At 48.4% G+C, this 23,407-nt stretch overlaps 9 protein-coding genes across 10 annotated transcripts in view; 5 read left to right on the forward strand and 4 right to left on the reverse strand.

The window, feature by feature from the left end:
- The window catches only part of SPPG_09464 (uncharacterized protein), a 9,716-nt gene extending 5,165 nt beyond the window's left edge, over nucleotides 1-4,551 (forward strand). The window contains exons 15-23 of the mRNA XM_016757630.1: nucleotides 56-106; nucleotides 172-2,487; nucleotides 2,556-2,780; nucleotides 2,840-2,968; nucleotides 3,055-3,383; nucleotides 3,450-3,690; nucleotides 3,759-3,863; nucleotides 3,924-4,128; nucleotides 4,191-4,551. Of these exons, the coding sequence (XP_016605467.1) occupies nucleotides 56-106; nucleotides 172-2,487; nucleotides 2,556-2,780; nucleotides 2,840-2,968; nucleotides 3,055-3,383; nucleotides 3,450-3,690; nucleotides 3,759-3,863; nucleotides 3,924-4,128; nucleotides 4,191-4,381 (3,792 nt within the window). The 3' untranslated portion in view covers nucleotides 4,382-4,551. The remainder of the gene's footprint in view (nucleotides 1-55; nucleotides 107-171; nucleotides 2,488-2,555; nucleotides 2,781-2,839; nucleotides 2,969-3,054; nucleotides 3,384-3,449; nucleotides 3,691-3,758; nucleotides 3,864-3,923; nucleotides 4,129-4,190) is intronic.
- Nucleotides 4,467-6,370, reverse strand: SPPG_07351 (uncharacterized protein). The gene is made up of 8 exons (XM_016755513.1): nucleotides 6,110-6,370; nucleotides 5,955-6,041; nucleotides 5,719-5,897; nucleotides 5,565-5,654; nucleotides 5,429-5,506; nucleotides 5,263-5,362; nucleotides 4,640-5,192; nucleotides 4,467-4,583 (listed from the first exon to the last, which is right to left on the reverse strand). The coding sequence occupies exons 1-7, from the start codon at nucleotides 6,297-6,299 to the stop codon at nucleotides 4,984-4,986; spliced, it is 933 nt and encodes a 310-aa protein (XP_016605468.1). The 5' UTR covers nucleotides 6,300-6,370; the 3' UTR covers nucleotides 4,467-4,583; nucleotides 4,640-4,983.
- Nucleotides 6,371-6,455: 85 nt separating this feature from the next.
- Nucleotides 6,456-9,990, forward strand: SPPG_07352 (uncharacterized protein). The gene is made up of 6 exons (XM_016755514.1): nucleotides 6,456-7,024; nucleotides 7,100-7,275; nucleotides 7,338-8,461; nucleotides 8,530-8,788; nucleotides 8,871-8,932; nucleotides 8,994-9,990. The coding sequence occupies exons 1-6, from the start codon at nucleotides 6,599-6,601 to the stop codon at nucleotides 9,866-9,868; spliced, it is 2,922 nt and encodes a 973-aa protein (XP_016605469.1). The 5' UTR covers nucleotides 6,456-6,598; the 3' UTR covers nucleotides 9,869-9,990.
- On the reverse strand, nucleotides 9,835-12,062 carry SPPG_07353 (UV excision repair protein Rad23). The gene is made up of 10 exons (XM_016755515.1): nucleotides 11,965-12,062; nucleotides 11,816-11,889; nucleotides 11,621-11,693; nucleotides 11,475-11,554; nucleotides 11,227-11,413; nucleotides 11,035-11,162; nucleotides 10,827-10,971; nucleotides 10,529-10,770; nucleotides 10,340-10,465; nucleotides 9,835-10,275 (listed from the first exon to the last, which is right to left on the reverse strand). Exons 2-10 carry the CDS (start codon nucleotides 11,879-11,881, stop codon nucleotides 10,156-10,158), a joined length of 1,167 nt encoding a protein of 388 aa, XP_016605470.1. The 5' UTR covers nucleotides 11,882-11,889; nucleotides 11,965-12,062; the 3' UTR covers nucleotides 9,835-10,155.
- Nucleotides 12,063-12,131: 69 nt separating this feature from the next.
- SPPG_07354 (uncharacterized protein) lies at nucleotides 12,132-13,256 on the forward strand. Its single transcript, XM_016755516.1, has 4 exons — nucleotides 12,132-12,421; nucleotides 12,481-12,536; nucleotides 12,594-12,642; nucleotides 12,703-13,256. The coding sequence occupies exons 1-4, from the start codon at nucleotides 12,191-12,193 to the stop codon at nucleotides 13,138-13,140; spliced, it is 774 nt and encodes a 257-aa protein (XP_016605471.1). The 5' UTR covers nucleotides 12,132-12,190; the 3' UTR covers nucleotides 13,141-13,256.
- On the reverse strand, nucleotides 12,988-15,657 carry SPPG_07355 (uncharacterized protein). The gene is made up of 14 exons (XM_016755517.1): nucleotides 15,417-15,657; nucleotides 15,195-15,341; nucleotides 15,026-15,104; nucleotides 14,884-14,970; nucleotides 14,717-14,810; nucleotides 14,522-14,636; nucleotides 14,322-14,461; nucleotides 14,186-14,267; nucleotides 13,919-14,127; nucleotides 13,795-13,861; nucleotides 13,611-13,722; nucleotides 13,447-13,549; nucleotides 13,241-13,380; nucleotides 12,988-13,144 (listed from the first exon to the last, which is right to left on the reverse strand). Coding segments are annotated over exons 1-14 (1,527 nt in total). The 5' UTR covers nucleotides 15,568-15,657; the 3' UTR covers nucleotides 12,988-13,143.
- Nucleotides 15,658-16,106: 449 nt separating this feature from the next.
- SPPG_07356 (dolichyl-diphosphooligosaccharide--protein glycosyltransferase subunit STT3) lies at nucleotides 16,107-19,260 on the forward strand. Its single transcript, XM_016755518.1, has 9 exons — nucleotides 16,107-16,257; nucleotides 16,357-16,440; nucleotides 16,527-16,554; nucleotides 16,615-16,674; nucleotides 16,731-17,332; nucleotides 17,390-17,715; nucleotides 17,779-18,733; nucleotides 18,797-18,881; nucleotides 18,949-19,260. Exons 1-9 carry the CDS (start codon nucleotides 16,233-16,235, stop codon nucleotides 19,022-19,024), a joined length of 2,241 nt encoding a protein of 746 aa, XP_016605473.1. The 5' UTR covers nucleotides 16,107-16,232; the 3' UTR covers nucleotides 19,025-19,260.
- SPPG_07357 (uncharacterized protein) lies at nucleotides 19,107-22,026 on the reverse strand. The gene is made up of 2 exons (XM_016755519.1): nucleotides 21,366-22,026; nucleotides 19,107-21,304 (listed from the first exon to the last, which is right to left on the reverse strand). The coding sequence occupies exon 2, from the start codon at nucleotides 21,137-21,139 to the stop codon at nucleotides 19,346-19,348; it is 1,794 nt and encodes a 597-aa protein (XP_016605474.1). The 5' UTR covers nucleotides 21,140-21,304; nucleotides 21,366-22,026; the 3' UTR covers nucleotides 19,107-19,345.
- Nucleotides 21,887-23,346, forward strand: SPPG_07358. Of its 2 annotated transcripts, XM_016755521.1 has the most exons (6): nucleotides 21,887-22,260; nucleotides 22,338-22,373; nucleotides 22,448-22,499; nucleotides 22,570-22,782; nucleotides 22,911-22,978; nucleotides 23,048-23,346. In XM_016755521.1, the coding sequence occupies exons 1-6, from the start codon at nucleotides 22,146-22,148 to the stop codon at nucleotides 23,170-23,172; spliced, it is 609 nt and encodes a 202-aa protein (XP_016605476.1). In that variant the 5' UTR covers nucleotides 21,887-22,145; the 3' UTR covers nucleotides 23,173-23,346. The 2 variants fall into 2 exon arrangements, with proteins under 2 accessions (XP_016605476.1, XP_016605475.1); XM_016755520.1 differs by having other exon boundaries at nucleotides 22,846-23,346.
- Nucleotides 23,347-23,407: the final 61 nt, after the last annotated feature.

Here is a 23,407-nt window from a genome sequence, read left to right on the forward strand (position 1 = left end):
AAATTGCATCAGCATATATTGACATTGCAAATGAGCGAAGCGACATTGTGCGAAGTTGGAAGCGGCTCATGCAAATGCGCTGAGACTAGAAAGCACAGTGGTGCAGGTAGGTGCAAACCTGCAGTCTCGAGTAAGCCTCACTACTTTTTAACCTAGATGTTTTATTATCAGCTGGAGAAGAGCATCGATGAGCGCGACAATATCATTTTCCAGTTGCGACTAGACCAAAAGAGCAGTATGAGACTACTTCAAAAGAGTGCTAGCGATTTGCGAGCAAAACTTGCTGGCGCGGTTTATCTGGATAAATATGAGCGCGCATGCGAGCGTACGCGTATTTTGGAGGCTCGCAAAACCGAAGTGGATAAAAATCTTCAGACGTTGCTGGACCAAAAACGAGCTCTTGATGATAACCTAGCTGAAACCAAATTGAAGTTGGAATCGCAGGAAGAACTTTTGGAAGCTCTTCGAAACCATTCTGCAAGTACCGAACGTATTGCAGCATGGCACAGCAAAATGGCAGCCTTGCAGCTGGCAGATCTGCGGTTGCAGCGGGATATTGCTCGTGAGCGGGAAGCTTATCACGCCACTAAAAGGGAACTGCGTGACAATGTTGTTCGTTTGGCCCAACTGGAGGAAGAGTATGTATCATTACAAAGTGAATTCGACGCACGACAGCTGGAGTGGGAAAAACGACAGGGAGACCTTGAAGCAACTATCTGCAACTATGAAGAGGAGCGTGACCGCATCTTTCAAGCAGCAACTGCTACAGAATTCAAAGATGTAGTCCCAGATCGCAGTCTCCCGGTCGGTCAACAATTGGAGACAGCCCTGCGTTTGCTAGTTGAGCGAGGGAGACTTGTCACGGCGCAGGAGATCAAGATATCCACCCTGGAGGGCAAGGTCAGAACACTGGAAACCCAGCTGCAAACTAATGTGGACGAGCTGTATAAAAGTAAATCAGACTTGACGCATTTGCGTCTCGAAGTCACAACAAAGCAAATACACGAAACGAACACCGCTCATAACATCATCACCGCCAAGGAAGGAGTTTCTACCTTCGACCAGGTGCGGGATCGGGAGGGCGAGGCAATTCGAGTGGCCAAAGAAACTGTTGCGTCGCTGCAGAGACAATTGTCCGCTAAAGATGAGCTTGTAGAAAAGTATCGCAAAATGCTGAAAGATGTGCGCGGGGAAATGATGTCCCATAAGGAGGAGTACAAAACCGCCTTGCAAGAGCGTACGGATACAATCAATGCATTAAGTGACAGGCAATTGGAAAGGATTCGGCGACCTCACGAGCATTCCCAAAGTACAGCAAACCGTGAACCAGAGGCTGACAGTGGAGCCATTGAAGAATGGGAGAAGATGCTAGCTGCCAAGGAACAGGAACTTTTAGGTTTGCAACTGCGGATGAAGGGAATTGAGGAAGTGGCCGAGGCGACACGTAGTGACCTGCAGGAGAAGATTCACTTGTTGACTGCAGAGCTTGACGAAAAGCAGAACCAGATAGATGGAAAGATGCTGGAGTTGAGCAACATACGTTTGGAGCTGAAAGAAGCGCAGCTGAAAGCTGAAGAGCCTCCCTCCAAGAAAATGGTCAACCTTGTCAATCAGTTGCGGCAGGAGTTAGAAAAGAAAGATGCCAAGCAAGCTAACCTGATTAAAGTCATTCAAGAGCTCAAACAATCAATGATGCAGACAGCGGAAGAAGCTGCGAAAATGAAAATCGAAGAGAGCCACGGGCGAGCGGACGTGGAGGAGTTGGTACAACAGCGTACGAGGGAGTTGAGTGACCAGATTGCGGAGCTTGAGGGTAAAGGGCAAAGGATCAACAAAGCAAATGCTGGGGAACGGACCGAAGAACAACTTGAAAAGTCTATACAGAAGCTAAAGGAGGAAGTTAGCAGACGTGATACTGTGATAGCAAACCAGGCGACAGAAATACGCAAGCTGCAAGGAAATCTGAAGGAGCGCAAATTGCAGATGACAAACAGCAAGATCAGTGAAGCACGTAATAAGGATCCTCACAAGCATCAAACTTCAGAAGAAGGGACTCTTGGAAGAATCCGCGATCACCAGCCTCGAGCCGCCCAGGCTCTCAGAGCTGAAGAAGACAAAATTACTGACATTGCAAAGGAGAGATGGGAGATGGAGAAAAAATACCAGAAACGCTTGGAAACACTCAAGGAAAAGCTTTCTAATAAAATCAAAGAGTTAGAAGAGGCCTCACGCACAATATCTAGCTTACGTGAATCCCTTGCTCGGACCGAACGTGAGCGCAGCCGACTGCAGCATAAGCTGCAAGCTGCTTCCGCGCAATTAGCAGTCGCGCGGCAACTGCCGAAGGGTCAAGCATATGGTGAGGGCATCTCTGAGGAACTTCAAGGTGAGGAGCAAGCACTAGAACACCGAAGGCACCTCGATGAGCTAGAGAAATCGCGGCAACAAATATATGAGCTGGAAACGGCAATCGAGCAGTGGAAGAAGGTAAGAGTTTTGCACATGTAATTGCTGTGGCGGTGAGGTCTGCTGCTGACCGTCTTGGGGTGTTTCAGCGCGCAGTCTTACAGCCAACCAAGGAAACAGAACAAGCGCGACATGAGGCCCGACAACTCCGAGAGCGCCTTCAAACTCTGGAAGAACTTAACGACCAACTACGCAGGAGCAGAGGCGCCTTCTCACGGTCGCCCGAACCAGGTGGGATTAATCCAGATGCAAAGATGGGTGAAAAGACAGCCAGTCTTGTCAGCGTGCTGGAGAGCAGAATTCGGGACTTTGTGGTATGCTGGGCAGTTTTTGAGGGCTGGCACTCCAAAGAGCTAACGTAACCGGTGCATAGAACAAATACGAAGCGCTCGAAACGGAGAAGCTCAAAACCGACAATGATTTGCTGGAATGCCGGTTTGAGAGGGATGAAGCAAACGACGCAAGAATGCGCCTTGAGCGGAGGTTACAAGAACTTGAAGAGGTAAAGTGTCTTCCCTTGAATTGGCAGTTTGAGCCGTGTCACGTATCAAGACTCCAATTTCATATATTAATGCCCTATGCGATTAGTACCTATCCCAGATCAAAGAAGCCGAAGAAAAGCGAAAAGTGGCTGAAAATCAGGCTACAATACCCGGCTTCACCATACCCCTCACCAAACTCCGGAGTGCGCCTCACCTGTTTTTGGAGCGATCGCCTCAAGAGCTGGTAGCAGTCATACAACATCTCGCCCGGAGCAATGAAAGACTACGGAAAGACTGTGAAAGCGTGAAAAAGTATGGAGCAAGCCAGAGCAAGTATATGGAAGCGGTTAAGGAGATCAAGCGGCTAAAGAAGGAGCTCGGACAGAAAGGAGAGGAAACAAGAGCAGTGTCGGACGAAATGAAAAGAATTGCAAGGTACTTGGCGGGACTCCCTGATATACCGGGTGACCCTCATCTGACATTTTCCATTGACGGATACAGGGTGGAAGAAGAGAATGCAAAGCTACTCCGTCAGCTTCGTCAAGAAAGGGATAAAGCCACCAAACACTTTGCTCGGGGACAGGAACTGGAGATGGCCAAAGAGAAACTCCATGATGAGCTCATGCAAGTTCGGAAGACTTTAGGTGGAATAAAACTTGGCACCCCTGGAATTAATGAAGATGAACACTCTGAGGAAGAGAAAATGGACGTTGAGGCGCTGGTGGAAAGGCTAAAGGAATTGGTGAGGTTCTTCATCAAGTAGTAACCACGTTTTTTTAATTTTAAATTTACTGACGCTTCTCTGTATAGACGAAGCAATTGGCTGAACGAGATGGAATGATAGAAGGTTTTCTCAAAACAGACAACAACGAAACCACTAATCTTGCTGCGGAGAATCGCAAACTGAGCAGAGAGGTTAGTTGCTTTGATCTTGAGACAGTTGTAGATTTCGCAACCCATTGACCCCGACCGTAGCTTGAAATGTGGCGAGTACGTGCAACAAAGCTCACAGAGCAGATAGCATCAGAGACATCCCGATCACGACAACATGTCGTCAAACCGGGTGGCGAGGATGCAACCCGCGGCGCTTCACCGTCTGCTCTACCACGCGATAGTGAAGAGCTGGCGGCCCTGCAAAATAGATTGGATCAAGTCGAAAGGGAAAACGCGGAGCTCAAAGGTTGGCTGGCTTTCTTCTGTCCTGACCCATCGCTCTTGTCTGACAGAATATTCATCCGCTAGATGAGCTAGCTGCGTTTGATCCTGCCTTTTTCGAGGAATTGGAGGATCTCAAATGGAACTATCGGGAGAGCGTGCGTGTCAACCTTCAATATGAGGAAATAATACGGGATTTATGTGAAAAGGCGGGCGTCAGCCCTCACGCGGTACTTACGACAGTTGAAAAGGATGACCCCGAGGGTGGTGGAGGATGATGATGTTCTAGTTGATACTTTATACATGGTTTCCTGTGGAAGATGAAAATGCGGGCCCTTCTCGCCTATATATGGGTGATTTAGTGTTTTTGATGGTTCGCTTCGTTCAAATGAAGTGTATTGAAAGCTGTCTCGCTCAATCTCCACGCTTCCTTTTTGTTCCCCTCTCCAAATTTCCGTACTGTGGTTCTTCACGAGCTATCTTGACTCCAGGATTAGCCTCCTCATACTTCCGGAACTGACCGCGATGACTCTTACATGTTAATAATGTACAGGCCCAATGAGAGGAGAGACATTGTTTCCCCAACGCAACTTAACATTTTCAAAAGCATCCGCAGAGCTCGCTGTTTTTCGTTGCGAGGCATGCCACATCCAAGGTCAATTAATTTCCCTGCAAAGAACATGTGCTTACTGCTTTCAACAACAATGCACCAATTCATCCCCGCCATTTTCATCATCTAATCACGGTGACTGTGGATGTTTACTCTTCCAATCCTAAGCCTCGTTGCTACGCTAACTGTACATAAAGCTTCAAATTGTGCCCCAGATCTGTGGGGCAAAAGAGGCGAAAACTCTATGATAAGATGGTGGAAGATACAACCCTAGTCGCTGCTTGATGGGTTTGATGCGAAAGAGTTGTTTTCAGAGGACTTTTGCAGGTCGTTTTCGTTCGCCAATCCATGCTTTTTGTGTACTTCCAGGATATGATCCAAATCGAGCTCATCTGAATTTCTGGTAGTTGTCCTTAGAACACGTTCCATGAGAAGAATGGCGGCCGCGGATTCTTCCGATGATGTAGAAGCAATGCAATCTATCAAGGATATACAAAATGTAGTCACCGTCGCGTGGGAGCGGTTGAAACACTGCACAAGCCTACCAACCTTTTGGCACAAAGGTAGCAAAGTCACGCATGTACGCATCGTTGGCGGTAAATAGAATGCAAACGTTCCCTGCCATCCCCACGATGATCAGTGTCTTTATCTATGGTATTCCAGAGGTAGTTTAGTAACCTGGCCCGCCCATCTCGCTGTAAACGTTTCCTCTCACCCGTAGATATGTCAGTAGTGAATCGAGGGCTGTAGCATAAAAAGCCGAATGCTTGGGTTTCAGCACGAAATAATCGTCCTGCATGCAGATGCTTTAAGCTAATCGAATCATGCACGAGGATAAGGAGGGACCTTACCGATCGGGGTTTGAGCATTTCAGCAACAGCTTTGCCTGGCGTATTATTCTCGGTAACATGCTCATATATTTGTTGCAGATTTGACCGCCACTGACGATAAGGAACCCATGTGTTACTTTCTTGTCAAGTCTGCCGCGATTGACTCAATGCTCACCCTTCCAAAGTTGTCGTTGCAGTAGATAATCGGGATTCCAGAATCTCTACATTTATTCATTAAATTCCTGATCTTGGGTCCCATTTTCTTTGCTTCTTCGACTATATACTCGTTGCCCTCAAATTCAATGTCGTTTATCACATCAACGAGCAGCAAGGCGACTCCAACACCAACGCCAGCTGCAATTCAAATAAGGTAAGAGCAGGTTGCGTTTGCCTAAATCGCATAGAACCCACCAGCGTCCCCTTCTGGTTGATCTCCCACCATGTTTGGAAGAGGAGCACCCGTGTGCTTTCTTGCCTTGTTCAGTTGTTCATGTATCTCTGCTTGACCGAAGTGTTGGATCCCTTAGGAAACCTCCTAATAACACAGGACAATTACGATTTCCCACCCTTTCTATGAGCCTCGCTTGGCATAGTGTGAGAGATATGTTCCCTTGGTTGCGAATAAAAGTATCTTCTCCAAGATGGTCCACAGGTACTCGACGGATATAACGGTTTTGAGATGTGTGATACGGTCGAATCAAATATACAGAGAGGACGCAGCCAGCGCAGATGTTTGGGCTGCAGCCGACAACTCATTAAGGATTGTTTTTGCGAAAGACGATGCTCCAAACTCGTCCAAAGTCCGTCAAAAGCGGTGCAGGGCGAGCCGATGACGCTTCGATTACGATGTGGCTTGGCAGCGCGTCTCGATCACCAAAAGATTTCCTGGATCTTTGGTAATACGACTTGGGAATCAAAACTTGCCCACCGACCATGTCGCCATCCTTCAGCGAGATCCTGGAAATCCAAGTATAGGAGCTGTAAATTTCCCCCTCGGCTAGGATTTGAGAGTTTCCCATTCGGTCTGCCTTAGACTCGCCCATGTTTATAGTGCAATGGCGTTCTTTTGGGGTTATTTCGCCCCGCACTATAGAGAGGTTTCGACGGTGCTTCAAAATCCTGTGAACTTGAAGAGGCTTTTCAAATGTGTCGCCGCGTTCTATATTGCCATGTTGTTTGGTCTCATACCATCATGGATCCGAATACTGGAACCTGAGACTGTCATGGCGCCCATTGCCCTCCTCCTTTTGCATCCTGCGCGGACTGTGGGTGCTCAGCTGGAGGTGATCATAACCGGTCTTGCTGGCGCTTTTATTGGCGTAGCCTGGGGGCTAGGAACCCTGGCTGCATTGGGAAGTTACTTCCAAAATTATCCAGGAGTCGACAATCAAGGATTTGGAAAAGCGGTAGTGGGACTAGGGTCGATTTTGGTATTCGTGTTTGGTGCCACGACTATCAACGCCAAATATCCACATCTACGAGTAAGTAAACCCGTATGATTCTCTTAGGTAACACTGCTGTCTGTCATCTGACATCCGATTCCGCATGCATTATAGAGCTTTTGTATGAACGGTTGTATTATCACCGTCCTCATCATTCCAGCAGTATTTGATATGCCCTCCTACCAGCCAGCACCGATCCTTTCCGCCTTGAAAGGTTATTGCATTGGGGCAGGAATTTCATTGGTCCTGAATATCTTCCCCTGGCCTGAATTCGCCAATGAGCATCTGAAGTATGGCAGCTTTTCAGTCCAGGACTTCGGTTTGGCAGATTTTTAATCAGCGTCCTTTACAGGTCAACAATGTTCGATTCATTCAATAAAGTCCGCACCTGCCTAGATTCGGAAGTATCTCTGTTCCTTTCCTTCCCTGCCGCCTTTATCGATCCACCCACACCCAGGAGACGTGCAAGTACGCGGGATTTGCAGAGGCGGTCATCCGTGTCTGCCGCTATGGCTACCTCACAACACCTTGCTGCCGCACGCTCTGCCGTCTCGGAAATTCATAATGCGCGCAAGGATGCAACTCATGAGCTTGGCTATGGTTATCACGCGCCGCATTCGCTCCGAGATTTAGAAAACTATACGCGATTAATGGTACGGCACTTGGGTGGGATGGCATCTGGAATTGCTGGAATGCAAGAAGTTATCGAAAGCAAGGATGTAGCCAACAGTGGTCGTGATGCCGTGATATCCTCTTTGCGGGCTTTCGTGACATGTATAGCACCGAATGTAAGGGACTTGAAGAAGTGTTGTCTAGATGCTCTGGAGATGACTCCGGAGATCTTGTACAGACCAAAGGCTCAACATTGGTGGATACGAGCGAGTGAAGAAGGGCATTCGGACGATCTTAGCGCTACACGCAAGCGTTTGCAGAAGTCTTTGGAGCAGTACGACGAGGCACAAAAGCTAGCCTTCTCGCAATGTACTCCTGGAACGACTACTGATACTAGGACGGCGGCAAACGTTGAGCCCCCTGCTAAAAAACCCCCTACCCCACCGCCACGAACATACTCTGCAGAATCACCGACGCACGATCATGCGAAGGATGTAGGAACTGCCGACGACCAAAGTTTCGCTCACTCAACAAATCAGCTTCCTTCGGCACACACATCTCGGAACAGCAGTCTATCAGAGCGGATTGAGCTGGTACCATTAAGGACCACTGCATCTCGTGAAGGATCAGATGGCGATGACGATTTGATACCCACTTCTTCGCATGTGCATTGGACGAACGAGTTTTATTCAGTATGCTTTTTTGCATTGAGCTTACGAGAGTTTGCCAAATCTGTTTTGGACGAATTACGAGAAGCTGATCGACTCCATCGCACATGTGGTAACAGTCGTCGCGTCTTTTGGCCAAGAAGCGGTTGGATGTCGCGACATGGTCTGAGGCCCACGGTGAAGGGGAAAAGAAAAGGTTTGTTGCGCAATCATTGTTACGTGCTTGCAAGTGATGAGGACCTTACCAACGCTGTCGTATAATAGGGAGTTGTAAATGGAAATCCCCTTTCACCGCTTTCGTCGATGGTCTTTACACCTTCCATACGTTGATGAAGAGCCCAAACGTGCGGTTCGGTTTGAAGTCTGTTGTAGCTGTCGTTCTCTGCGGCGTCTGGGCTTTTATCTCTAGCACACGGCCATGGTACATTACCCAACGGGGTTATTGGGCTATGTTCACAACAGTTGTCGTCATGAATCCAACTGTCGGGGCTACTTCGACGACCGCGGTTTATAGAATGATGGGGTAAGCTTACGCTGAATGACTGTCCCGCTTCAATCTCATTAAAACAAAAATGTGGGCTAACATAGGATTTTTGCATATTCAGAACTGTCTTCGCTGCAGTCTGGGCATATCTATCGCTTGTGATCGCCAATTTGAATGCAGGAGGTATGTGTCCGAGCTCTAGTTTCTATAGTCGAAGGTAATACCAACCCAAATGAACTTGTAGTGATCTGTGCAATGATGCTACCGATTACCATCATTGGCTTTTACATCGCTCTTTTCACCAGTCGGCGCTACGCGGGCCTTGTTCTCCTCATCACGTACTGCACCATCATAGTGATGCCTTTTGAACCAAGAGGAGTTCCCGAATCCATATTGCACCTCGCAATTGCCCGGACAGTTACTATATTTGGCGGCTCCGCCGTCGCGTTAATAGTTACGTGGGTACTGTTTCCGCGCCTCGCCCGTCGTGATGTGCGATTCGGAGTTGCGGCGATAATGCGTGACGTGGCGGCTCTCTATGCCACACAAGTAGGAGGACTCCTTACTCCTCCCACTCCGTCGAGTGGCAGCGGCAAGGTCAACATAAACACGGAGATTGAGCATTTCCTCTCGAAGGCGCAATCTCGTTTGACTGCAACCCGCCTCAGCATGACGATTGCAGCATCTGAGCCCGATTTGGATCGACCGTATGACAGCGGGACCTTTTGCGAGGTTGCAGATCGGCTACAAGCACTGATTGATATTTTGGCAGCGATGCGGGACTCTTTAAAGGCGGAAATGGATGATGAACTGGCAAACGTCCTATGGTCAGTTGCGGAAGAACGACGAAACCTCGTAGCTGCTCTCGTAGCGGCCTTTCACATACTCGCATCCTGTCTGGAAATGGCAGCACCCCTTCCCGTCCATTTCCCTCAAGTTGTACCTGCCCGCGAACGCTTACAGGAACGGTTAAAAACTGTGATGGGCAACCGGCGATTCTCATCTGTGTCTGCGTTGTATGTGCATGCCTATGCGTGTACAACGAAACGTATTGTAACAGAGTGCGAAGGTTTGCGTAAGGCATTGGGCGGGCTGCTCGGGTGCGGGACCAAGGCATAGAGGTGAAGCACACACATATAAGGCAATTATTGGAGCTTACTAATCGTACCCTATTTCGAGGACCAAAATGTATTATGCTTTCTCTGTAAATTTTTAAAACACTGATCAAATGCCACACTGCAGTCACATGCGAAATTCCCTCAGACAGATTTGTGCTGACATATGGGACTTAAGTATTTGGCTTGGTAGCACTGGTGGTATCGCACATGAACCAATGGATATAGGATCCCGCAAACCATGCCATTCAGACAGATTGTCAAAAGGCAAACCCCCAATTACCGATGCTCCTACTGCCAATCGTCACCCTGCCCATGATCAAACAAGTAGTTTGCTGCCAATTCTTCGTTCTTATCGCAGGCAAAAAATGCCTCGATAGCAAGCGCTCGGTCAAAGCCTAATGCAACCAACTGATATTGTACGATAAGCAAGAGTCGAGTGGATACCCTGTGAGTGGAATAGGTCACTACCAACCCGATTGATAGCAGCTTCCTCCTCAGGCGTTACAGAGATGTATTGCGGCCCAGGCCCTCCCTCGGCACCCCCTTCACCGGCTTCACCGAGGAGTTGAAAGAATTGGTCTTGATTCTGTGCGATTAACTGCAGAGCTTGTACTTAGTAATGCGTTACCAGTCCTCCAAGAAGCGCTTTAATGTCACGTACTTGCATCATCTGCGGGTTACTCTGAGCAAGCTGTTGTAATAGTGGTTGTATCAGTTGAGGCTGTGTTTGTACTAGCTGGCGGAGTTGCTGAAACTGGGGAGAATTGCGTAGGAAAGCCAACTGATTTTGAGCATCGCCAAGGTTGAGTCCTCCAGCTCCAGCGGCAGCTGCACCCCCAGGTCCTTGCTGAGTAGCTTGCGCGGCAGCTTCGAACAAATTGATAAACTGACCGCCCTGTTGCCCTATTACCGTCCTTTTAGATCAATTAGTGGCAAATGCAGCATATGAAAGGTCGTACCTGTTCCGCCAGTAGTTGCAGCAGTGGTAGCAGGCTGAGATGCAAGTGGATCAGCGGCGGCGGGGGCAGGGACGGCTGGTGCGGCACCTGCACTAGGCGCAGGGGGTTGCGGAGCTAGATCTCGCGTAACGTGTTCGGGAATACCCTACAGACTTCATTAACACAATCCAAACAAGGCCATGGCCATGATGGTCCAACCAATACGTACAGTCATCAAATATTCAGCAGCTCTGTCAGGGTTGTTAAACGCTGCACGCATAGCTCTCACAACTTGATCCCGCTCGAAGCCCATTTCCACCAAGTTTTGTACAGCACTTCCATATGCACTACCGGTAGCTGGTGCCCGAAATAAGAACATGCCGTAAAGAGTCAGCATAAGTAGTATATCCTATAAACCCACCTAACGTTGACGCGTCAAACGAGCCGCCCTCCACTGGAACAGCTGTGGTGGTTGTGTCACTGGCAGCAGACGCGGGAGTCGGTGTGGCTGGCGTACTTGGCACTGTCGGAGCTGTCGAGGCAATTGGGGCAGATGGAGCAGCTGGCGCTGCCGCCGGCGCAGGAGTTGATGGGGCCGCAGCTTTAGGCTATACATTGCAATAGGTCAATAACCGGACTTTCCACCTTTCCAATGGCTGGCCTAAATACCTTGCCGGTCATCACTACCAAGAAACCCTTTTCTTCAATCTTACATTCTTCCACGGTCTTAGAGTCCTCAAGAATCTTGCCTATTATGGGGGCGAATGAGACGACCACGTTCACTCGACTGCACTACTGCAGATCATGCTGCCTACCAGAATAGATCAACTTTTGCTGAGAAACCTCAAACCCTTGCGACTCTTCAATTCTCTTTTTCACTTCCGAGATCTAGCAAGTAGGAAAAAGCATAATACTGAGCCGTCTGAACTGTCCAACAGAGACTGTTATGTATCAACGCCATTGCAGAGGCGGTATTGACCTCGCAACAAGTTCCTTTATCCATAACATACCTTATCCGTCGGCTCTGCTTCGATGTGGAAAGATTTTTGGGCGAGTGTTTTGATTGTCAATTTCATGGTGAGATCTTAAAACCATCAGTCCAATCAGCCATGTCGTTCTAGCAACAACGGACACGGTACATATTGTTTGTCCAGCTTACCTTTGCGTAGCCAAAGTAGGAAGATGCAAGTAAGAGTGAAATTGAGCAGCACCTCAAAGGCGAGATGGCTTCCGATAAAATCTCCAAGGCGCAAGTTGTCACGACGGTTGGAAAAGACATCACGACCAGATGAGTCATTGATGACGCGTCATATCACAACACCGTCGAGTCCGCCCACCGCTTTCCTTCGACAAGTCATTTTGCAATAGGACGGATTAACAGCAGCATGTCCTCCACGACCAAAGTAGTGGCCTCTGCAACAGCCGCCTTGTCAGCTGCAGACGCTGCTGCAACCACAGCCTTCAAGGCTGGTAAACATGCCGCCATTATTATGGGTGCAACTGGGGCTGTGGGCAAAGCACTAGTTCGAGAGGTTATGGAAGCGGATGCGTTTGAGAAGGTTACACTACTGCTGCGTCGAGAGGTAGAATATGAAGGTCCTCATAGCGAGAAACTGGTAAGAAGGCTGTTGCTGCGTATATCTGATTATCTGGACACGTCACACTGCGCATAAAGACTCAGAAGAAGGTGGACTTTGAGAACCTTGAGGAAAGCGTCTTTGCTGGCCATGAGTAAGTGTCGTCAGATGTCTCTTGTTGCGCGTTGGTCTCACCAACCAGTTTATGCAGTGTCATGTTCTGCACGTTTGGAACAACACGAGCGCAAGCCGGCTCTGCTGTATGTTAAAAATGATCGGTAGTCATACACTATTCAGTGTCTGACAGCTCCTTCTTGCAGGAAGCATTCCAAAAGATAGATCGCGACTATGTCCTCAACGCCGCAAAATTATTCAAATCCGCAAATCCAACTACCCCCCTCCACTTCCTCTACACTAGCAGTGGTGGTGCTAACGCCAGCAGCTGGCTACTCTATCCCCGCACCAAGGGAGAAATTGAAAACGGCCTGAAATCCATGAATTTCGCCAAATGTTCAATATTTCGCCCGGGATTCTTGGTATTGGAAGAGGAGCGAAGAGGTAGCCGTTTTGCTGAAGACATGGTGGCTCCGATACTGGGAGGTGCCTTCGGGAGATGGACTGGTCTGTCGACTCCAGTTGGTAGTTGTGCCCGTGCCATGCGTCGCTGGGCCGTTGGTGGAGGTGAAGGTATAACGGTAGAGGTTAAGGATGGCACGTATACTATTGAGAACAAGGATATTCTGAAGATGGGCGCATAATACTCTGGAAAGTGCATGATGGATGTCATTAGCAATCGAACAATATCTCATATAGCAACTTCTATATATAATGTTGACTTTGCCTGAGGGATTCACTTACCAAAAAACAGGGGCGGAGGGTACAAAAATGGACGATTCCTCACGCTTGATCCACTTTTGGAGTCCAGCGATACCTTCCATTGCAGCAGCCTTAGAAACTAAAGGGCTAAAAGACGCGTATATCTCGTGTGTGGGAGTTGACTAGAGATAAACCAGCGGAACAGTCAGCAATAAGCCAGCGTCGAATCGACTTGAACTAATCCATACATAGGACATCACGGCTTCAGTAGGAGTCGCATGGAAGATGACTCTGGCCGGGTTCTCGCGAGCATGCATTCTTTCTAAGGCGTACTGATATGCGCGCAATAGTCTGTGTAGCGAGGTTTTCGTCAAAACTTGCAAAGGCTGAGGTCCCGGCATAGTCAGCTTACCGTCGTCTATCTTCTTTTCGTGTATAAGGGGCAGACAGTGATGGCTCTGTGTACTGGACGAGCGTGGTTGATTTATAGATGAAGTGCCGCAAACTTGGCACTTCCACCTCGACTGGAAATGTAATTACCGAGATTGGTATGCTTAACCCTATTTTGAAGGTCTCAAGAAGCACCATTGCCTTACCGATACTGTACGGATCAGCTCTGATTGCGTCGTCAATGGCTTCCACGCACCCAGTTGTTTCCAGTCCCTGTAATCAGATTTGTGAAACTGTGAACCCTCGGACTCATATTTCGGTATCTTCTACCTGGGAAATTTGCTGTTTGTACTCCGACATCTCAAAGAAAGCGTCCTTATCCGTCGAGGCGAGGACCAAACAGAGGTCTGTCCCAAGGAAGCACACATAGGTATGGAGGAAAGCTCGGTTGTTAAATTGAGGGAAACAAACAGGAGTCCAAGTCTCCACCGAACGGAATCCGGATGAAGACGAAATCATATTCATAACAAGGTGCAAGTCTAAATTCAACAGGCATCATGATGAGAAATATCAGAAAAAATTCACAAGTCATGCTACCTGTTGGATGAAGGCTGTACCGCTTAGGACGGACTAGGGTGACCAACTTGTCCCTGGCAATCAGAATCCCAAACACAAGAGACTACATAGCAAACTTAAAGAAGAATACTGTCATGATGTAGCATTGACGATTTACCTTGGGCGTCCCTATGGCCAATACGTTTCCAATCTTCTGCCGTAACCGGGACGACATTCGAAGACATGGAATGGCACCCAGAAAGTAACCGGACCCACTTTGAAACGCGCCAGACAAATGGTCCAAAAACATCTCCGTTCCTATGAATAAGATTCAGCTGTGCACCTCGTGCAATGTTGAAAAGGATAAAGGATGTTCACCTGATAAAAGGTTTCGCAGATCGTAATTCCCTCTCGTTTCGAATATACGGGTCAGCGCAGCTCCGGTCAAGACGAAGAGGATCTGGGCGTAAAGACATTCCAATTGTTGACGCAACTGGTGAACAATTGGAATGATAGTCGTCATTAGGTGATTAGCGTGTTTCAAAAGGGACGGCATTCGTATCAGTCGCTAACCTGCAATTCGGATTCGCCGGTCGACGAAACTGCAACCAAGTATAGTGGTCCTTTCATTGAAAAGACGAATTTGTGCGAACCGGCATTCAAGCATCTGAATATGAAATACATACGTGGAGAGATTAACATTCTGAAAAGCCCACACACCTATACGAGGTAATAAGAACCTGATAGAGTCATCATCACTTGCAAAGAATGACAATATTGCTTGAATTAGTCCCATGAAGCTCGAAAGCTTGGCTTCGTCCCCATATCTGCCAGAATGTTACCCTTGATTATTCGGTACGCTGGGAATGCAAGACGCTATACCTCGAGTAAATAGGTTTGCCGGCGCTGCTTAGAATAAAAAAGTGTTTTTTATGATGTGTCCAGCGGCTGGACGTCGGGACTGTGGTGATTCAAGAGACGGCCATCGTCCGGGAATGTCAAAGTTGGAAGGTGCGAGTGGAGGTGCACTCTTAATAAAATAGATGCACACCTTCATCACCGTATCGTCGTAAACTGTCCCCAGCTTGCGTCGGTGATACCACATTTTTATGCTTCTGAAAGGATTTTCGCCGCGTTTCGGCAATCAAATCCGGCTGCATTTGGTTATCCGAACGAGCCAAAAGAGCGCTTGCAGAGTCTAGAACGCAGCAAGGACGAGCATGTCAGCACAGATATGAGAGATAAATTTAAGGCACCATAGAAAGAAACTGACCCAGAGCGGGAGCAAGCTCTGCCACACAGGGCCCCTCACTGGAAACTGGTGAAGGACATTGAGAGGACAAGGGAGACTCCCCATCTGCAGCTGACGGACCCAGTGGTCCTTCAGGGTGCATAGGTTCTGCCTCTACGGCATCTTTGCTCATTTCTACGTAGTCTGGACACTTGTTGCTGCACACTGTGGTCTGCCGTATCAGTATGTCAAATTCCGGCAACGGCGATCTCTCATTGCCGCGTTTTACATGAAGTGCTAATGCTGACGTAAAACGATCGAAGTACAAATGCCAGCAAACTGGGTTGACATTTTGAAATTGTCAAACATGTTTTGGCTTTGAGACTAGAATGGATCACAAAATACTACCCGCTGATGAACGGTGACAAGTAATGTTCTTGACCTCTACCAATTTATGGTGAAAGACCAATTCTTGCAAAGTCGTATGAAAAGCTCAGCAGCTATCGCGAAGGTCCTTGCTCGGGTTATGAGATAGTGTACGATGTTCCTTATGCGCACCTCAATGCGCCATGAGACAAGGATTGTACCAGGCTTTCCCTCTCCGGCTCTTTGGCAACTACGGCGATAGGTTCAGAAGGGAGTTCGGACGACGACGACGAGGCTTAGTCAGCTGTTATCATGGCAACAAGCGGCGTATCCATTCCCATGCGCTGTTCCAAGTCCTGCACCCATCTCCTCCCAGATCGTTCGCAGTTCGACGTTTGCCAAAGTCACCGGATATCCTTACCGCGCTTTTTTTGAGTAGAGCAGGTGCCGGTGAGCATATTCAACACGATCTTCCGCGAAGTAGCGGTCAACATGTTGGGTCTCAGCGCATCCAGTGGTAGGTGTTGGTCAAATGCTGTATTCCTGGTTCAGTAGACACTACTCTCTTGGTAGTGTTATTAATAGTTTAACGGCAAATCTAACGCTTTCAATATAGAGAGCGTTTGGCTGCGCGTGACGGTTCTTTCGCTTGTTGCCGTCTTGGCTTTTGCGTCGCGTTTGTTTTCGGTGCTGCGTTTCGGTAAGGGCCACATCTTGCATGGGTTTGACACTATTCACAGCAATGAATTTCAATGACTGATCTGTGAATAATTGGTTCTCCTGTAGAAAGCGTTATTCACGAATTTGATCCATGGTATGAGCCACAATCGGTCTGTTGTCAAGTAGTAATTATTCATCTAGAATCGCGATCTAGGTTTAACTATCGCACAACTGTCGAATTGGTCGAGAATGGATTTTATGATTTCGTTAACTGGTACGAGGAACATAATGCTTAAGATGTCTGCAACCTGTATCTTACCATCTTGATAGGTTTGACGAGCTCTCCTGGTATCCATTGGGACGTGTTGTCGGCGGCACCGTATACCCTGGGATCATGGTCACAGCGGGGATCATACATAAAGTGTTGACAGCGTTAAACTTCCCCATCCACATTCGCGAAGTTTGCGTCTTCCTGGCTCCTCTCTTTTCGGCCTTCACGGCGGTTGCAGCATACCTGTTGACAAGCGAAATGAAGGATTCAGCTGCAGGGCTTCTGGCAGCGGCGTTCATTGGAATTGCCCCAGGTTACATTTCACGCTCAGTTGCCGGCTCGTATGACAATGAGGGTATTGCCATTTTCCTTCTTGTCTTCACCTTTTATCTTTGGATTAAAGCCGTCAAGCTCGGGTCCGCCTTCTACGGAGCCATGACCGCGCTTTTTTACTTTTGGATGGTGTCAGCGTGGGGAGGCTACGTCTTCATCACGAACTTGATTCCGCTCCATGTATTTGCCCTCATCCTGATGGGTCGCTTCTCCCCGCGGCTCTATGTATCATATTCGACTTTCTACATCATCGGAACTATATCGTCGATGATAATCCCCTTTGTCGGGTTTCAACCGACCAGAACCAGCGAGCACATGGCGGCACTTGGTAGGTTCATTGCAGATGCGCTACTGGCTTGTGACCATTACTTAGAGCATCTGGTAGGTATATTTGGTTTACTCCAGATCATGGCCTTTGTCGAATTTATTCGGGGCCACTTGTCGGCAAATCAGTTCCAATTGCTCTTTTATGGCCTGATTTCTGGTTTCTTCCTTCTCGGATTGGCGGCGCTAGTGGCGTTGACAGTAGGAGGTTACATCGCACCATGGACTGGCCGGTTTTACTCGCTGTGGGACACTGGATATGCGAAGAAGTATATACCCATTATTGCGTCTGTGTCCGAACACCAGCCCACCGCATGGACATCATTCTTCTTTGATCTCCAGTTGCTCATAGTTTTATTCCCAGCCGGTCTTTATTTCTGCTTCCAGGTACGGCGCAGTACCTGCCCTTTTCATATTCCTGTATTGGTAACCTAAACCTTGCGTGCCCAGGAATTGAGGGATGAGCACGTGTTTGTTATTTTGTATGCGGGCACTGCTGCGTATTTCGCTGGCGTCATGGTTCGTCTTATGCTGACTCTGACGCCGATCGTTTGTGTCGCTGCAGCTATTGCTGTTTCGACAGCACTGGAAATCTTCCTCAAAAAATCCAAACCTCCAAAGGCTAGCAGTCCCAGTACAAAGGCAGCCGACGACAAGAAGAGCAAAGAGACAAAGACACCTAAACTCGCTGAAAAGAAAAAGAAAGATGATAAGACCAGCCGGGGACTGTGGAGTTTGGAGGCAAAAGTGGCAGGCGTTCTTCCGCTGGTCATTATTCTGGCGCAATTTGCGTTCCATTGCACCTGGGTAACGTCAAATGCGTACTCTTCACCGTCTATTGTACTGGCCTCCAGAAAGCACGATGGATCTCAGCACATCATTGATGACTTCAGGGAAGCCTACTACTGGCTTCGACAAAACACCCACGAAAAGGCAAAGATTATGTCTTGGTGGGATTATGGGTACCAGATTACTGGTATGTCGAACCGTACAGTTTTGGTGGACAACAATACATGGAACAATACGCACATTGCCACGGTTGGGAAAGCCATGTCTTGTTCCGAGGACGTCTCCTACGAGGTCATGCGTAAGCTGGACGTTGACTACATTTTGGTTATTTTTGGGGGAGCCATTGGATATTCTGGAGACGATATCAATAAGTTCTTGTGGATGGTTCGAATTGGCGAAGGTGTCTACCCGAATGAGGTGAACGAGCGAGCTTTCTTCACCGAAAGAGGCGAGTACCGGGTAGACGATCTCGCTACCCCGACCATGAAGAATAGCCTGATGTACAAATTGTCCTACTATCGGTTCCATGAACTTTTCGGAGGTGGTCCCGCGCACGATAGTGTGCGTGGCGCGACCATACCAAACAAGCCTATTAAGCTGAGCACTGTGGATGAAGGTTAGCCGATACTTTATTTGACGTTGGATGCCTGCAATTCTCACTCTTTTCCCCGGGAAACAGTCTACACTACTGAGAATTGGATTGTTCGCATCTACGAAGTTAAAACGCCAGATAACATTGGCAGAACAATGTCTGCTGCTTCCACGTGGGTTTCTGCTCTGTTCAATCCTGTACCGCGCTAAATACTCAATTTCTCACGGTCTTTCGTCCAGATTTGGCAAGAAGCGACGTCGACGAGTTCGCCGAAAGGTATCGCGCAGCACCAGCCGCCGACGTCGGCAGGATTAGGTATTAGTGTATAGCTACACAATGACTTTCTGTATATCAGTTGGGATGCACATATGAAATCGAAAATTCGGCAACTTTATCCCCGAACCAGAAATGTCCGCGTGCCCGTACGTGTTTAATTTGCGCAATGCAGTGTGAGCTGTTTCTACCTGAAGTCCTACATATGGCCATCCAGCGGAATAAACACCAAACGTCTATGTCCAGAGTAATATAAAGATATACAATTTGCTGAGGCGTGCATAAACTAATATAATGTGGGAGAACCCTCATAATACGTATCAATCTAGCGCATCCTGGGTTAACCAAGGAGTATGTTATCATCTAAACGGTAGGTCTGGATCTAGTTGGACCTCCATCATCAACCACTGCAGGTTCTAACGTTGAAGCAGCCAATCCTTTCAAAGACCCTGTGGAGGATTCGCGGACCAACATGCGTTCGAGTGTAAATGTCCGACCAGTTCTACTCGTAACCGTGGATATTGACAATTCTTTCCGGCATTCCACAGATGCTGATGACAGCGAGCGAGACAAGGAAACAGATTCTGTAGATGAATCTAACTCGTGTGAACAAAGAGGCGTTGGGGATGATACAAGTGTCGATGCGTTCTCGGTGTCGAGATTGGCAGTGATGATATGAAAGGAGCTGGTGCTGCGTTTCAGTGACTTTTCGACGACGATCGGATCCTGAATACGATGTTCTTGTGCCGGTTCCGATGGTTCTGGTGACTCAGCTGACGGGACGGCCGGCATTTGTGCTGTCATTTCCAAATCATTGGACATGCCCTGGATGGCAGCATCAGTATTCGTAAGAAATTCATCTACCGGTGGCTCAACAACGTTGATTTCGTTCGCTTCAATGACTTCAAAAGATCTATTGGAGATTGTGGTAATAAAGCTTGTACTACCCTGTGTGAGAGTGCATTGATCATCACTCCAAGGGTCGGAAGGTTTTCGGGCATGGCCGAATAAAGGGGACGATCTTCCGCTAGAAACCAATTGAGACGGGACGGACGAAGTCATCGTGAGCGTCAAATCAGTCGATTGAAGCTCACTACTGGCGTACAAGCCGTCATCTGCTCCATGCCCTCGGCACGGATCGAGCACATGCAATCCCGTAGGACACGCCGCAGGGGCTTCTATTCGCTCAAAAGTAAAAGTACGTTTTCTCGCGAGAACACGGACGCTGTGCTGCCGGGTAACCGTAAATCTACCCTGTTGTCGAACTTCGGTTGTCTCTTCCGATGGCGGAGTCGGGGCAAGCGCATTTTCTTGCGCTATGTGACAGACTTCGATGGCAGAGATTTCGGTCTTTTCAGATTTCCCCAAGGAATCCGTCTCATCGTGAATGCTGACTGGGACAATAAAAACATTGCCCGAGGTTTCCTCGGATGCACGGGACGATCGCTTCCGGGTGAGTCGTGTGAAAAAATCTGATGCTGCAACCGATAATCTTCTCCCAGATGCTCGATTCTGCGTCCGTTGAGCATAACCCGAGCCGGATAGCCGCGACCCGCGCGGTTTATCCTCATCAACTAGCAAGTTCTGTTTCTGCTCCGCCCCCACTACTCCGTTCCTTTGGTTCACAAAGAGAACATCCAACCCGATGCCATAGCTACTTTGACGCTTAAAACCGTCAACTCCCGTATTCACTGTACCAAACACATTGTTGGTTCGCTGTTTTGCCTGGCTCTCCTCGGCTTCTTCCAGTTTTATCCCTCGACGTTCGCTCCGCGGCTGTTGAGTCAATGATGTACGCAAGAATCTAGCCACTCTCCTGAGCACACCGGGCTTTCGCGACGGTTTCACACGGTTATGGGCATCCTGGCTACTGACATGTGCGCTCTCCCGCCTATCACGCTCGCTTTGACCAAGCGATACTAGAGATGTGCCGGTTGTGTCGTCGTCATCCTCCATGTCTTCTAGATATATATTATATTTCGGCACTCTACTTGGCAGTCTACTCCCTTGTAATCTCAAGTCATCAACTGAAACTGCATGCTTCGTTGGACGTCGCAAGAAGAGCGCAGCAAGCCTTTCGTAGTGCCGGGTTTGCGGTTTCTTGGAAGTATCTCCCGAACGGCACTCGCTAGTTCTTGCCGTGCGGGTACTTGCCATGACCCCCGCTACACTGGTGGCCCGTCCTCAAGCGCTTCTGCCTGCCCTTTGCAATTCTCGATTAGTATACGGGAGCGTGTATTTTCTCACGTTTGAGACGTGTCGTTCGTTCAATTCCCTATATTGCGTTGAGAAAGTCTGCACAATTGACGCGTCGAGTTGTCGCTGCGCAAGGATACAGTCAGTCCCATAGCGCGATGGTGTGCTTGCTGCAACTAGCCACTACCTTAAAGGATGTTTAAGTGTGTTGAGCTGCCATTGGAAGTCGGTTTGGCCAAACACCTTGTTCTGGGTATTGACACGCACAGTGACACGCGGATTGCAGCGCTGGAATACGCGCGGAAGGTGTCCCTACCAGAGCCAACAGTCCAAACAATATGACAAGCTCTCCAGAATCCAGTCGTGCCTCAATTGCTAAAAGCAAAGCGGCCCACTTGCAAACAAGGGTACGCTCGCTCTTCAGGCAGAAGAAGAAGAAGCGGAGCAGGTTGCATTCCAACCAACACCACTGTACAGGGGGGCATTACGTTTACACGCGCGCGGGCGAGGGGGGAAGGATCAACTCCTCGCGGCGATCTTGCAAATGTCCTTCTTGGGAATGACGGTGGGGTGGTGCTGGGGATGGTTCCCCCGCAAAAGGGATTGGACTGTTGGGAGTTTCACATGCAATGGCGCGCTGGTTGTGGGATATGTGCATCAAGCTACTTGCTTATAGGACGAGTATGGCATTTGAAGGTATGACAGTCATATGAAAAAGGACAGTCATTGCAACAAGGAAAAAACCCTCCATGACACCAGAACATACTTTACATCAAAAAGTCATCATCCTGTTGCATTTACAAGGGCATATGGACCACCAAGTCGAGAAAACGATGGCAAAAGTCAAGAAAATATCGCAATGCTTGGGCATTCCAATCTCTCGTCGCAAGTGGCTTAGCCTCGTGCGTAACGACTGGGTCCCTCTGCACTTTTCCCCCGTGTCCTGCTTGTAGTGCCCACCCGAACGATGAACAGCCACGCAGGGCACACCGGACACGAAGGACATCCCATGCCGGGAGCGCCGGGAGGTGACATGCCGAATGGCCATGGTGCCATGTCCATGGTCTGGAACTGGGGTTATGGTATGCAAAGGGTTTTCGCTGGTGCCCCTAAATGTCCCACTCGACAAATTGTTGAATATCACACTCTTTTTCTGTAGACACTGTGATTGTCTTTGACTTCTGGCGTACAAATGGTAAGACGTAGTTTCCAAGCGATCTGCATTCCTCCCGTGGTGCCGTTACCAACAGTACCTGTTGGACGATACAGGACCAGGCACACTCTTCATATCTTGTGTGGTCATATTCCTCCTTTCTTTTCTGTAAGCTCCTGTCCAACTTGAAATAGGTCCCACAACATACTAAATCCGATCTATTTACTCTGAATACCAGCTTTGAATATTTCCGGACCGTGAGAGCCACTCAAGACCGCCGCCTTCTGACGTTGATGGAAACAGGCGGGCACGATCGGTATGAGGAGGAGGGTCTCTTGGGAAATCGTTCCGTGCGTGGGGAGGGAGAGAGGGAGGATGATTTTGAGACTGAAAGTTCGCCAATACACACCTTTAGAAGGCGAGGTGTTCCTCCTGCGACGGTTGGGCGTGGGTGAGTTGAGAGTGGCAGCTTTGGACCGTGAGACGCATGGACTGAATAGGAGTCCATCTGCAGGGGCAAAAGGAGCAATGAGAGTCATGACTGACGATACTTATTCGCGCTCCTGTTTGTCTCTTTAGGGCGTCCTACTATCAGTTCTTGCGGGCTGTTCTGCATTCCGTCGAAGTATTTTGTGGATTTTTCCTCAGTATGTTTCTTTGATTTTCCTTTTGAGTGCTGAACGGCGTCATCACATTTTAACTGAACCTCTCAAAAGTGATGGTTTTTATGACCTTGAACGGATTTCTCTGCTTGTCCCTCGTAGCTGGCGCTGGCGCTGGGTTTTTTGCATATCAGCGGACTCCCGTACCCGTAATGAAGTCTGCTCTGTCATGTCATTGATAAATTATGAAAATCTAGAACGGGAGTATATTGACCCAACTCTATTGGGCGCAGAGTTTGGCATCAGGACTGTTCATTAACAAGGTGATCCACAGGCCCTATTAAGTCCAGCAATTTTAACTCATCTAGTGAAATTACAAATAATACAACGGATATATTCAACCGGTTGCAGGATGATTATAGCGTACAGTTTGTGCATGAGCTTCATGTTAACCTCTGCCATCGATTGCTAGTC

This window comes from Spizellomyces punctatus (assembly GCF_000182565.1).
Source record: "Spizellomyces punctatus DAOM BR117 chromosome Unknown supercont1.15, whole genome shotgun sequence".
Taxonomy (NCBI): domain Eukaryota; kingdom Fungi; phylum Chytridiomycota; class Chytridiomycetes; order Spizellomycetales; family Spizellomycetaceae; genus Spizellomyces; species Spizellomyces punctatus.